This window comes from Ceratosolen solmsi, unplaced genomic scaffold, assembly GCF_000503995.2.
Source record: "Ceratosolen solmsi marchali unplaced genomic scaffold, CerSol_1.0 scaffold2, whole genome shotgun sequence".
NCBI lineage: Eukaryota > Metazoa > Arthropoda > Insecta > Hymenoptera > Agaonidae > Ceratosolen > Ceratosolen solmsi.
In genome coordinates this window covers 826,571-841,256 of record NW_011948422.1, presented here as the reverse complement: position 1 = coordinate 841,256, position 14,686 = coordinate 826,571, and the positions used below count along the sequence as shown (strand labels likewise).

Sequence of the window (14,686 nt, the reverse complement as noted above, 5' to 3'; positions counted from 1 at the left end):
TTTGAGTTTTGCAGTGGAGGTAGATTCATTCGGCTGAAAATTTACGTATTAGTAATTGCGAGAGTAAGTCGCTGGTAAAAATATCACGATCCTTGTCTTTATAAATTAAAAGATCGTTCTTCGGGTTCATAAGTCATTCGCACTTTATCTTTGCACTTTAAGCTCATTGTCATAACCGTATTGTACATACGTAGAACCAGTCTTCGAAAAGCTCCGAAAATTCATTTCTCTCTCTACCTCTTCCCCCCTCCGCCCAAACCACTCTTGCTCACTCTCTCTCTCTCTCTCTCTCTCTCTCTCTCTCTCTCTCTCTATCTCTCTCTACCTCTCTCTATCTCTACCTTACTCTCTCTATCTCTCTCTGTAAAATATTGGCACTCGGATGAGTCTTAGAAAACTCCTCCTTAAAGCATGGATAAAAAAAGCTAAGAGTGAAATATGAAAAGACAAAGTGTCGATATAGAGCAGAAAGGGAGAAAGTGAAAAGCTGGGGAGGAGAAGAAGGTAATTGTCGGATTAGTGGGCTCGTTTCGTTACATAATTGCTGCCGCCACGTTATAATATCAGTGCCTCTACTGCCATGTAGATTTTTCTCTCGTTACCTCGTGTACACATCTTACGTGTCGCGCGAATCATTGCTTCATTCATCGCGTCAATATTCTTTAATTTAGTTCAAAATTTTATAATCAAATATGAAATAAAATCGTGTAGTGGTGTTTTATTAATATCTTTGCTTAATATATTGAAAGCACATTCGCGATTTAATTCGCTACTACTAATTATATCTGATCTCTAACTGACATTAGCATCTAAAAGCTTTCAAAGTGAAGACTGTCAATTAAAATAAGACAGTATAATGCGGACATCTATGTCAGATTCAAATTAATTCTAAGCGGGGAAATGAAGCTTTCAAATTTTCCAGGATCCGCGAATATTTATTTGAAATATTCATTGTACGTCATCGACGAGCTTATTATTGACTTGGATTTTGCCGTGTGAGTCTTTAAGAGGCAATTGTAATTGTACTTACAAAGGTAATTAAAGATTATGAGGCTAATCGAAAGAACGTTTGGACGCATTTAGAGGAACGACATATTTATAATACACATTAGAGAATATTCTCTACCTGTCACTCTAAAATTTAGAATCGTGATTAACAAAAGGCGCGTCTAAGTTTGTTAATAGATTCATCTTATTCCGTAAAGTCATATGAATTTCCTTATGGCCTCCGTTACTGTATCGCGCTAAAACTTGGTAGGTTCATTTTGCCTCGTAGCTCTTCATACTACTACAACTTCCTCTAAAGATAGCAGCCATTATGGTGCTGGGAATACACATTGAAGAAACCAGCGCCGGAACAGGCACTTTAATTTATAGTTTAAACTTAATACCTCATGAATTATAGTTCAGCTATAACCTAAAGTTTACAGTTTTTCGTCATTTTAAGTAATTTATGGCACTTTAGTTTTATGCTTTCTTTCTTATAATTTATTACTTTGAATAATTTTGCATAAGTATGCGCGAGTTTTTATATATTAATATTGGATAAATAAGTGAGAAAAAATATTTTTGAAAATTCATTAGTGGAGCGGACTAACGAGAGTCCGCGTAATTGATGGTGTCCGACCGCAAGCTCAATTTAATATTATTTTTATCGAGTCTTCGCTACTACCAGGCATATTTATTATTTATCCTCTATTCATTAGTGACATAGAGCGAAACTGATCCACGATGAAAAATACTTAATTATGCGTGAGTAATTTTCATAACTTTGTTTAAAATAGGTACAGAAATACGCACGGAATCGCGATCGCGCGCACACACGCGCACACTAGCACACATCTGGAATATAGACATCTTAAAGCAATTAGTATTAACGAATGATAGTTGAGCGAGTATATGAATAAATGTCGTGAAATTTTGTCGCGCGTTGATTTTTTTAATTTATTCGTTTGTTCATTTAGCTATTTTTTTCAGCATGAACGAATAAAATTTTCAAGAGATAATAAATGTTTCGACAAGCCTTATGCGAAATCTTAATATATCGATGCGGGTATTGTACACAGTGCCACGAGTAAATGCACAAAGATAAAGATTTAGCTTTCAATCTGGATTGTAGGGCTATTGAAAGCATCGCCGAGGCCAATATTCTCTGTCTGTCTGCCTGTCGAAATGCTCGAGCACAGTATTGCGTTAAGAGCGTAAACAAGTTATAAAACAACGGCCGATTCAACGGCCCAATTTTCATTCGCATTTCCCTTCTGGAAAGCTTTCCACGCTTTTGTGTCTGTTTAATTAAAAAGAAAGCATAGAAACGAATCGAAATTAGAAATAAAATTGTTTGCCGAGGCTATATGCCGGCTGGATGAGTGCTGATTGCATTTGACAGTCACGATGTCATGCTCATCGCTTGCGCAATAACTTTATTCGTTTATTGTAGCCGGCAGGTGAGCGTAGCTGCTGTACAGATGAAGAGCTCCGTCGTACTTACGAATATGCATATTTTTGTTGAAATAGTTGAAATATGAATGCGCACGTTGCCAACGTAGCAGCTTGATCGATCGAATTTTACGATGACGCCCCTGACGTCGACTATGCTATCTTTACAAATTCGTCGCCCACGGTCATTTCGTTTAAAAATGGTAGTTTTTTTTTTTTTTTTTTTTTTTTGTATTTTTTAAGCATACTTTTCGCAATTTAAAAGTCTATAATGAAATATAAACAGAAAGCTATATATTATTAAAATACGTCTTAAATAATGCTGAATTTTATGAATCTGCTACTTTACAAAATAATAGAGACATACTTTGCCTGCCATAATATCTTCTCTTTTACAATCTGTATATTGTAAATTCACTTTTTTATCGACCCCCAGTAAGATTAGTTGAAAATTTTTCCCTTAAAGTAACCAACTTGCCCTATTCATCATTCTACAAAAATCAAATTAACACCTGTCACGGATATTATAATTACAGCGAGGCTATGAAAAATATGCATCTGCTCATAGCCGGTAGAAGGATAATACAGATCATTTTCAATCAAACCAAATCCGACAAAGTCTCTACCGAAAGTCAACGGCGTTTCATTGGGCCACAGCATCAGTTTGTATTATAAATATATCGCTAAGCTCGAATATTTCTGTAAAAGGAGCTCCTACTAATGCGCGCTTCAACCTATCCTCAGGACAAGCGTCACCGAAAACGCCCCCGCATACTTATACAGCGCATATAGGAAGACAGGCCAGGCGCATACTGTGAGACAAGCAGACAGACGGACGGACGGACGGACGGACAGACAGACAAACAGACAGACACAATCGAGTGAGCTCAGCTCTGAAAGCATCATCTTCGATGTCTTCCGGGACGTCCTCGATCCCAAGTCCTAATTCAGCTCCTGGATTTGGGAAAGTGATTTCGATGCCCTGCTGGAAAGTTTCTCACTTCCTACGCTTTGATAAACTAGCATGCTACCGCGGTCTTGGCCAGCCTCGATATCTCGCCACGATTCATTCGCTTCTGCGCTCTTAATTAAAAAGACCACCGCGATACGCAACTTGGTCAGACACACTCGCAGATAGCTCGACGTTTCAAAACTAATTTAAACTCGAGCTCGTGATTTTCGAGACTCCCCGTGCAAATGGACGTCCGGAGGTCGGTTGGCGTCCGTGGGGTGGTGGTCGGGGCATGGACAAAGTGCCGGGAGTTTTCTTGCCCATTGCTTTTCTTTCTTTTCTTCTTCCTTCACTTTCTTCCTCTTCCTCTTTCTCTTTCTCTTCCTCCTCCTCCTCCTCCTCCTCCTCCTCTTCTTCTTCTTCTTCTTACTCTTCTTCTCGTTCTTCTTCTTTTTATTCTTTCTCCCTTTCATTATGTTTCCACTTGCCGTTCATTCTCCATTTCATTCTGGTTATGTAATTTTTTAAGCTCCATTATCGAGGAGCCCGTATTTTACCGAAAGCGATTTTACAGTTGTTTTACCGTGCAGTTATTATTCAACTGCTCGGTCACGCGAATCAAATGGAAATAGGACAGCTTTAGGGAGCCGTGCTTTTTATAAAATTCTTACTTCCTTTATGTCTATACTGAGAATTGTACTACTTTATGTACGAGCTTTTTAATCGAATTGACTCTCTTCCAATCTGTTCTACCGGATTGCAACAAATTCAAGCAAAAAGAAAAAAATAATAGAAGAGAAAAAGTAGAAAAAGAAAAGTGAAAAAAAACCAAACGACCATTATTAATGAGATTTTTTACGACGATATGCAGATGCTGATGCGAGTACTATGCGCGGACTTATAAATTAAGCTCGTCTATATAATGAAGATGGGCGAATACAGTGTCACCCGGGGCATCTACGTAAACGGTGAGCTTGTCGATTAGAGTGTTGGTAGGAACGATAACGGTAAAATAATAGGAATGATGGACCAGATGGAGTGGCGGCACGAAAATCGCAACGTACTTAAAAATTTGCCAGGAAAACGGGAGTGCTTGTTAAAGACAGAGAATAAAGATTGAGAATCGAAAAGGAAGTGTCCCTCATGCATTGGCACTTGAAATAGATGTGAAAGTTATTGGAAACCTATTTTACTGGCCTTGCGTTCCCGATTCATAAACCTGGCATCCGCTCCTATTGATCTAAATGCTTTATGTTTCTTTGAATTGTGCCGATTCATCTTTTTCTTTCATTCTTACGGGCAATTTGTTTTTTAGCTTTCTTCAAACTTTTGATGCAACGATTTTCTTGGATTAAATTACTTTATCGACAACCTTCCAAATTGTTAGCCACTGTTGCTTAGTCGATATATTTGCATTTTGCTCAGATGCTTTTAAGCATATTTTTACAAATAGTCGTAGCTATGTCACATGACTTATCATTATGAGCTTACGATGTTATATTGAGACTTAAGCATAGCAGTGTCCTTGTTCAGCTACGAAATAAATTGTTCATTATTATGCTTATTGCCAATATCCTAACTCTTGCAATTAATACAATAGTAATAGGAATTTTCGATTGGACGCTTTTACTATTTGCTTACAATTTACGCGCTCTAGCATCCCCAAACCATAACATCAATGTATTCAAACGCAATAATTACGAAAGACGTTTTTTTTTTTTTAATAAATAATACGCTTAGATGTGCGGATAAGCTATTCTCATATCAAGCTTCAGGATATGGAATCTTTGTTTAGATTGCATTGTTACTCCTGGAATAAAGCCGCCTGTGATTAATCAGGCGAAGCGCGTTAAATTAGACTCGTCTATCATTGCTTGTTAAGCGCCTAATTGGTAAATTAAGCGAGCTTCAGTGTTGGAATATGAAAATTTAAATCATAAAATTACAATATCATTTAATATATATATATATATACTTAATTGAGTTCGATTGTTTATACGACTATTAGCTCGCGCTCGTGCGCCGTTTATTTTTTTAATCGCAAAAACGGCTGGACTTCGGGGCACTCGTTATCAATTCGCCACAGTCCTGGTTCAAGTACTCGCGAACTTGAGGCATTGTGAAAGTTAGCGCAGCTGCGTGACTTATTCTTCAACTTACCCTCCTCGTCGCTGCCAATCATGGTGTAGCGCTCGTAGCCAGTTAGGTTCCTCACGGCCCCGAGGCCAAAATCGTCCTTCGTCCACTGAATGGGACCTTTACGATTGAGGACGCGGCACGGCAACGTTACCGTGCTCCCGATCGCCGTCGTCTGGTCCATTGGCTCGATCGCGAAGCTTTGATAGACCATCTCTGTGGTCATCGCGGGCCTGTGGGTCGTGAAGCCGTCCGCGTCCTGATGGAGGGTGGCGGCATGGGCGGTGATGCTCGCCGTGGGCAGCGCGAGCAGCAGGAGCAGCAGGAGCCCCGAGGTCACCCTCGACGAGTGGCCCTTAAGCGTCCGCCTGTAATGAAAGATCGGAGATTAGTTGGGGCGAGTGGAGTGGCGGATTAAGCGAGCATAATGACAATATCTATGTGATGGGAGCCGAGACTTTATGCGCCCGGGGCAAATACGTTCTTTTTACGGGATAAAAGTGGATCCGGGTGAGGAAAGTCTGATGAATGAGCGGCATTTCTAATAATGAAGAATGGCTGAACTTACGTCACTGACGCACTTGTCATTCGAATCTGTAATTCTTTTGATTCGTTGTTCTGTCGATGGTAGGCGGTAGGGGAGAGGGGGAGGTGCGTCCTTTTAGAATCGACGCTGAGCTGGAATTATTGTATTATTTGTATGGGTTTAAAAATTTTAGTGGCATTTGTCACAGATATATTTCAGAGAAAAAACTAACGCCATATCTATCTCTGTTCTCAAAATGAAACAAAATTAACAATAAAAAAAAAAGGCAAAACAGAAAAAGAAAAGAGTGAAAAAAAAGGAATAAAATGTGTAAACTACGATATTATTTTCAAAATAGCTACATTTTTATTAGAATATATTTTAAATAATAGATAATATTGTATATTTTTTACGATAAATGAATGGCTTGGCAGTTTTATGTATTTGTTTTAAAGAGAAATAACGATTAAAAACATTCTTTTGTTAGTGCAATGAAATGTATGTAAAAAATTATTGGCTATTTGATTGTATTTATTTTTAATATTTTAGATCAAAAAATTTGAATCTAAAAGTTTGTGTACAAATACGAAATGTGCAATTCTCATATTATTGTCAATATAAAATGTGTATTTATTTAAAGAGGATTGAAAAATATTTTTGATTTTCAAGAAATTTGCACGACTAGGTTATTTGAAATGCGCATTCACACACATTTCTTCACAATTTCAAAGACTTTCCTTTCCATAAGGGATACTCTCACTTAAAGAGCGATGAGCGATGAATAAATGAGCACTATGAAACGCATGGTACTTTTGCATACCTCTATACATTTAAATGATTCGTAATGATCTTCTAAGAAAGATGTATTAAATGCACCTCGTAAAATTTAATTTGATTAACGATTAGTAACACGCTGAAATGAATTTCTTTGTAGATTGTGAATCATTCGTCTTAATTTAAATTAGTGAAACCCATTGGTGATTATTTGGATTAATTATGTGTATGGTGTTGTGGTGAGTAAGTGCGTGCATACATACGTATATATACGTGTGTATATATATATATATATATATGAGAATATATAATATATAATATGTATATATAATTGAGAATTGATAACTATTTCCGAATTTACTATCACAGCTTCCTAGGTTCTATAGAATGGAATGTAAAAAATATTGTTTTAAAGTACTTTCGATGTAATATTATATTATTATCAATGTCATCCTAAAATTGTAAATAAAAATTCTATTTTTATTTGTTAGATAATATTATTACGTTTTTTTTATTTAATAATAAAATGTTCATACTTAAAACACAAGTATTGTTACAAAAGGTATTAAAAAAAAATTGAATTTACAGTTGTATAAAATCTACGCCCATTGTCTATTGTTTTCCCAACAGATTTTTTTTTTTTTGGTAATACTTTAACGTTGAACATACTTTATGCTCATTTTAAAATTGAGAAGATTTTTCATTGGGGAAACATTGGCAGCTATTTATCTATTTTCGAGTTACAAATGTTCAACAAATCAGTATTGTCGGTACGTAAATGTGAAAAAAAAAGAAAAGAAAATAAAAAAATATATATATAAAATTTAAAAAAATAGAAAGTAGAAAGATGAAAAAAGTGAAAAAATAAATAAATAGAGAGAGAGAGAGAGAGAGAGAGAGAGAGAGAGAACGATGAAACTTGTTAGCCAACGAAAACATTCTATGTATAAAAATTCATACATTTTATCCAAATTTTTTTGTTCTGTTTAAAGGCATAAAATATTCCTGCCTTTCCGCCGATATAATTCCTCTTAATCCACAAGCAAGTAAACCAAAGCCCGGGGGCAAGGAGCCGGAGGAATTTTGAAATAAACTAAGCGAGAGAGGCCTGATTTTATGGTTGAATAAATAAAGGCCCAAGTATGCATTGGACAACGCGAGCGCGCGGCGATTGGACCGATCCGCAGTCGAAAAAATCATCGCCGATTAAGTGCGGCAGCAGGCAACCGAGTCGTACGAGGCCCCGTCAAGCACAGGATGTCGTGTCTCTCTTCAATCCAAGACGTCGCCGCTTCTTACGTACACGAGCTCAATAGAATAATGACCGCGGGATCATTTGCGATATCGGGGGACCTTTGAGTGCTGAGCGAGTCCCAGTGCCGGGCAATAATAGCGATAATTGCCGCTGGCTACCAGCGCTGTCTCTTCCGCCCCCAGCCGCCCCCAGCCATTGCCGCCGTAGGGCGCTCCGCTCGGCTATTGGCTTAGTCGTGGTACGGGCCCCCATCCCCGCCAAGGCTACTTATTCACTTTCGAGTGCTTATAAATTATTCGGCGAGCTCACCGAGCTGCGGACTATGTTCCGCTGCGAGCAAAGGTAATTAAATGGACTGCGCGGCCTTGGGTGAAGGAGCGGAATTTTTGACTTATGCCCGTGTTTCTATCTTACGCGACGAATGATTGATCGGTATGAGTGATTAGAGGCTTTGCGTTGTAATTATTGTACTGGCGCGCGCCCTGAATTTATGACTGCGTTTGGTCTTTCATTGTCGAGCGATTATTCAATCTGTCACGTTGAACATTTACTCAGCGGGCAGATTTCTTTTATCTTTATACCCTTCCCATTTTATTTTTTATTTTTTCCTTCTTTCATCTTTAACAAGCGCCTCTATTTTGCTACTCGATTTCCTAAAGCCAATGTGTTCCGTGGGCGACCCCGGCCTGCGCTCATTTAATGCTTCATTTGTATTAGATTGATATTGCCATGGAGTCGTAAGTAAAGCGTAGTTATTTAAAGTTTTGAGGTCTTTTGAGTCCCAATGAGAATTAAGGATAATTTCAATATTTGCAGTGTTGAATCAAAGTATGGAATCCTGGGATAAGGATATTTGTAATTAAAAGTAATTAAAATTCACTTATTGCTGATAGTTATTGTAAAATGGCTGAGCGTGAAATTCGATTAGCAGCTACAATTAATGGATAGATGTATCTTGCGAAAGAAGTTTTAATCAAGACAAAATTAATTTAAATAAGAGTAGTAAATTATCCCATAATGTATTTCTTCGTTTACAGCCACATAACGTCATGATTAATTATTATTTTTCTACAGGATGCTTTTAATTGCCCTACGTAACATTGTTGAAAACATTTCCGTTATTGGTTATAATTTTTAGTAAGATAGGCAGGCAACGGGTGGAGCAATGATATTTCTTTTTTTTTTCTTATTTTTATAGAAATATACAATTCACAGAGATTATTTTGTTTTTTTTTTTTTAATTTCTCTCAAAACACTAGGAGTCTTCTTTCACATATTATATATCACTTCTTGAAGGGTTAATAAGAAAGAGTTGGAAGATGAATTCAGCTTACATGGGGTGGTCATGTAGAAATTGATATAAATTTCTACGATGAGTAAATACTCCGAATGAATTGAAATATTTTTTACTTTTATAAGTAAAGTTCTTTTTGCCAGATTCTCAATTACTTTACATTAATCAAGGTATACGTTTACACAATGTTAAAAGGCAATTACGAGTTCATTTTTCTAAAGCTTTGCTTTACTATCAATGGCATTATATATTCGAGGTATATTCCAATGAAAACAAAAGAGTAAAAATATTATTATATATGGCATAAATATTAATTGTCTGTTAGTTTAACAGAATAAAATTTTGGGGAAATATAATTTTTTTCATTCCAAGTGAAGGTGTAATCCGGCACATAAGTGTAACGACAATCATTAGCTGAAAGTAAATTATCTAAAAATCTTTTTATTCGTTATAGGAGATATTATTATGAAACTCTGAATCTTTGATGGCAAATGTTGCAATCGCAATGCAACACGTTTCCGCACTATCTAAAACTTTTTCTTACCCTCAGTGATAAAATATTATCGGGATAAAAATGTTGAGAAACGTGCACGAGCATTTCGTTATTCTATAAAATACTAAACATATACTCTTTGAATATCTAATGGTTGAAAATAATTAATAATAATTTAACGCTTTAGATCCAAATATATAACTATCATTATTATTATCAATAATATTACTAATTTTATTATTGTTGTTGTTATTATTATTCTACATATTGTTGTTGTTGTTATTATTATTCTTATTATTATACCTTCTTATACGTAGTTATTGTACAATCGTGGCATTTCGCAGTAATTTGATATAACCGGCTATTAAACATTTTTAGTTTGGAAATAAAATAATGGAGAAGTCGATTTTCTAAAACCATATTTTATCGCATAAGTTAATAAACATTTATATATTCTACAATAATTTTTTGGTTTTCATATACGTAAATCTTGATTTTCATTACGCTCTCTCTTTCTCTCTCTCTCTCTCTCTCTCTCTTTCTTCTGTTCTGTTCGGCTGCAATATCAACGAATATAATTTGTGCTAGCAGAGACGTAAATATATAAAGCTTTATTTATTTAAATAAAGTTTAAGTGAAATAATTTTCATAACATTGTAGTTGAAATACGCTTATTTAGACTAAATTAGATATTGAGAAATAGAAACTATGCATAATTCAGTTCAATTGCGGGCACCGATAGTCCAAGTATTGAAATGCCAATAATATTAGGGCACGAATATAGTTTGGGAAGTATGTTTAGTTACGTCTTAATATTAATGAATATAACTCTATTCCGAAAATAACATTGATTAACCGAAATATTATATAAAAATAATAGGAAATTGTTTCGTGAACTTTATCGGAATATTTTGAAGCTAAATGGAAATTCAAAGTCATTGTTAATGATAATATAGAGAAATCGGTGAAATAGGAATGTTATTTTACAATTTAATAAAGGCAAAACTATATAAATTTTGCTTGGCTCGATATTAGTATCGACAAAGGCACTAAATCGAATGCTTAGAACATTAAAATTGTATTACAATAAATGACTCGTTGGATTTCCTAGTTAATTATTTCTGTCGACCAAAGACAATAAAATCCATGTCGAAGAGAAGAGAGGAAAGCCTATTTCTTCCCAATAAATCTTTAATACATTTATGAGATAGATGTATCCGCGCGCGACTTAAAAGAACGCAACATTAATATAATAGATAATTTTAGAGCAATGGATCATTACTGCTTCATATTTGATTGTATAAGAAATTCGCAGGAGGCATCGATCCTGATAGCTCATGAATCGATTGCTTCGTTCGTCAAGCTCCTCATAAAGGGCCGCTGTATATCTTGGGCCCACCGAGTCATTAAACACAGAGTCCTTTGTGATCATCGGCTGCTAATTTGTTTCATACAATATGTGCATAAATGGAATCGGGAATGAAGGCTGATATTGGTAGCGCATACACGTTCATCACAGCGTAATGAAACCTTGGCACCCAAATGAAGAAAATTATGGTATACGTGATATTCGGTACGGATATATATGTGTACGTAAATTCGTGCACACGCAGGTCGCACTTGTAGCGCTCAAACTAACGTAATCTCGCATCAATAAACATTCGCGTGTATTAACACAGTTAAGCTGCTTGGGCACACAAACACACTTAAGCGCACAAAAGCATTACCTCGCCATTCACGAGTGTCGTACGAGGCTACGTACGAGCGTAACAAAAGAGCTCGCCATCGCTCATGCGCCCCTGCCCCGACACAAATCCCGTGGTCTCTCACCTACGCAGAATCACGCTCACACATTGTCCGATCGCACATAATGGGAGACTCGTAGACGTGCATACACGTAAAAACCCGCGGATGACTTACGACCGCTTATATATCTCGCGATGTACGAGATTCTGGCGCACGTCGAACGGACTCCCGGGATTCGTGTGTATGTTTTTGCGATATCGGTGTAACGCCAATCAACCGATTACCTTCGAGTCCTGAGTCAACACGTGACATCCCAGTCTCGTCTCCGTTCATTGGCTCTCTCTCTCTCTCTCTCTCTCTCTCTCTCTATATATATATATATATATATATATATATATCTGTCACATGCACGAGGACACAGCCAGTGTCGAATTAATCGAATGTCGTTTGCGCTATCACTTCCCCATACCGACCAACTCACCTTAACAATGCAACATTTCACGTTTCGCCCCACGCACACGTGACCTGTCTCTTCTCCTTTACGTGTGGAGGTCACTGAATTACGCGCGTCTCCGAATGATTAATGAAGGCTTTAATGGGCACACGCACGAGCAGCTGAGACATCTTCGAGGTCGGTTTGCGCCTTGTGGGTGCTGAAGACGCGCAAGAACGCAACGAACTTTATCAATTTGATTTTAAGTGAGAAGTCGCGCTGATAGCACGCGGATGTAAGCTCGCGAGTATGAATGATTATCCGTGCTTGTGGGCTTTCGTGCCCGCCACGAATAATCAAGACAGATAAATTAATCTTCTTTCTTCGCGCGTAGCTTCGAGAAGCCCGAGCACACCTCGGCTCACCTCACCCCTTTGGGAAATTAGCGATTATGCACTCTTGACTTTAGTGTTTTCGGAGGCGCTCGCGAATTCACGAAACTCGAAAGGATTCATTTGTTTTTCCGGATCCTGTTCTGTTAATTGGAAATATTTGAAATGCGAATTTCAGCAGTATACCGTTTTACAAGATAAATGACTGTATTTTATCGTAAATTAAGGATATACTCATTTTTCTAAGAATATCATCACGAAGGTTTTAATACGAAATGTGAAAGTTTTTCCTAATTAATTTTCAACTTACAGTATTTATCAATTAGTTACTGTCTTCCAGATGTTATAAATATTTTTCACTCCCATGTATAATATACTTGTTCGCCTAATGATACTTTTTTTTTTAAACAAACAATTTTTCTAAAAATAATTAACACGAAAATTTGGGAAACACCAGTATTAAATTGATCAAGTTATTCATTATTCCATTTTTTCTAACTAAACTTGTAAATTATTTGAATATTATTACTAAAGTTGAATAGTTGAAGGTTATTCAATGAATTATCCTACGCTATGTGTTGAGAATTTGTACTTATTATACAAAGCTAATTTATACATTATGAATGAAGCTACTGAAGTACATCATTGATCTTCGTGGTTTGCGCTTTCAAAATACGTTGTTTCTAGTACATTATTATATACTTTTATTGTTAATGTAGGTGAAATGTAAGCTTTTTTTGATGTGCAATTAAGAATGTTTCATTGAAAGAATACATAGATTATTTTTCATATATTTGAAAATGCTTTCAGCTGCGCATTCTTACAGAACACAATAATTTCGTACAATACTTATTTAGTACAATACTATTTACAATAATTATTAATAATTTACAATATACATCTATGAATAATAAATAATATATAAATTCTTCAGCCACTTAATGAAATAATGAATTATTATTTCATAATTGATATCGTAGTTAAATATCGATTCTCTTGGAATATTTAAATTATCAATATACTTCTACAAATATAAATGTAAATTGTGTAAAGTTATTATTCATTATTATACACAATTATAAATAAATGTAATAGATGTATAATAAATAATACTACTACTTACTATTAACTATTAATTATTAACTTAATGATAACATACTTTTTATTTTATTCCTAAATTAGCTTTTCACTCTCTATTGGATATGTGTATTATTTAATTCATTATTTCACAATTGTTAAACAAATTTTTATATTTTAAATATATTTTTAAGAATAGTGGTTAGTAAAGAAATTTTAAAAGGCAATGACACTTTAAGCTTTAAACGTAGATCACACGGAAGCCACATACATAGAAAGCTTAAATGGTATCGACCTATACCAATATATTATATAAAGTTGGGATTATTTCTTAAATAGCATTTATTTTAAACATTTGCCCGTAATTATTATATATCTATTGCATGTAAAAAGGCAATTAGTATTTCAATTAAAAATCATTAATACAAATCATCTATTTAGGATCTACGTGGAGAATCTAAGTGGCGAAGTGCTGAATATTAAATATGTATTGTCGGAATATCAGACTTAAAAATACATTTTGTATACGCCAATATTTTTTAAAAATTCATGAAAGACATTGAACATATATTATTTATTTACTTTAAATAATTAAGGACTTAGTTGCATATACTTGGTCCGATGACTGAAATCGTCGAGTCATAAATAATCTATTTTAAAGATTAATTATAAACTTCGCCGCTATTCCTTTATTCGGCATTACGAAATACTATTTTCGTCAAAAGAATTTCCCCGTCACTGATTATTTAGTCCGGGTATATTCAATTTAAAGACATGTTGGAGTTAAAGACCCGTGTCCGGCCCCAGGTGAGATCGGAACTTTGCGAGTCCTAAATTATTCGTATTGCACAATATCAATTAACCACAAAGCTTAAAGGTATTACTATTATTATTATTATTATTATTATTATTATTAATTATTATTAATTATTGTTATTTATTGATATTATTACACAGTATCGAGTATAATAAGCTTTGCAACAACAACAAAAATGGCTCCCTACTAATCATCTTGTCATGTAATCGATATTATTATCGCATGCTAGAAAATACCGCAAGATGACCGTGGCTGGTGCTCGAAGCCAGAGATCATCGCCTTTTGAAATACGAGCTCCCGTCGTACAGCCCGGAGGTGGCGGGGGCGGCAACTGCCTCGAAGCTCTCGCTCT

At 35.6% G+C, this 14,686-nt stretch overlaps 2 protein-coding genes across 2 annotated transcripts in view; both read right to left on the bottom strand.

Moving 5' to 3' along the window:
• Nucleotides 1–4,669, bottom strand: part of LOC105361989 (irregular chiasm C-roughest protein-like) — a 47,503-nt gene extending 42,834 nt beyond the window's left edge. The window contains exon 1 of the mRNA XM_011499315.1: nt 4,585–4,669. Coding sequence (XP_011497617.1) covers nt 4,585–4,669 — 85 coding nt within the window. The remainder of the gene's footprint in view (nt 1–4,584) is intronic.
• A 748-nt stretch (nt 4,670–5,417) lies between these two features.
• The window catches only part of LOC105361988 (uncharacterized), a 110,279-nt gene continuing 101,010 nt past the window's right edge, over nt 5,418–14,686 (bottom strand). The window contains exon 2 of the mRNA XM_011499314.1: nt 5,418–5,895. Within this exon, the coding sequence (XP_011497616.1) occupies nt 5,418–5,895 (478 nt within the window). The remainder of the gene's footprint in view (nt 5,896–14,686) is intronic.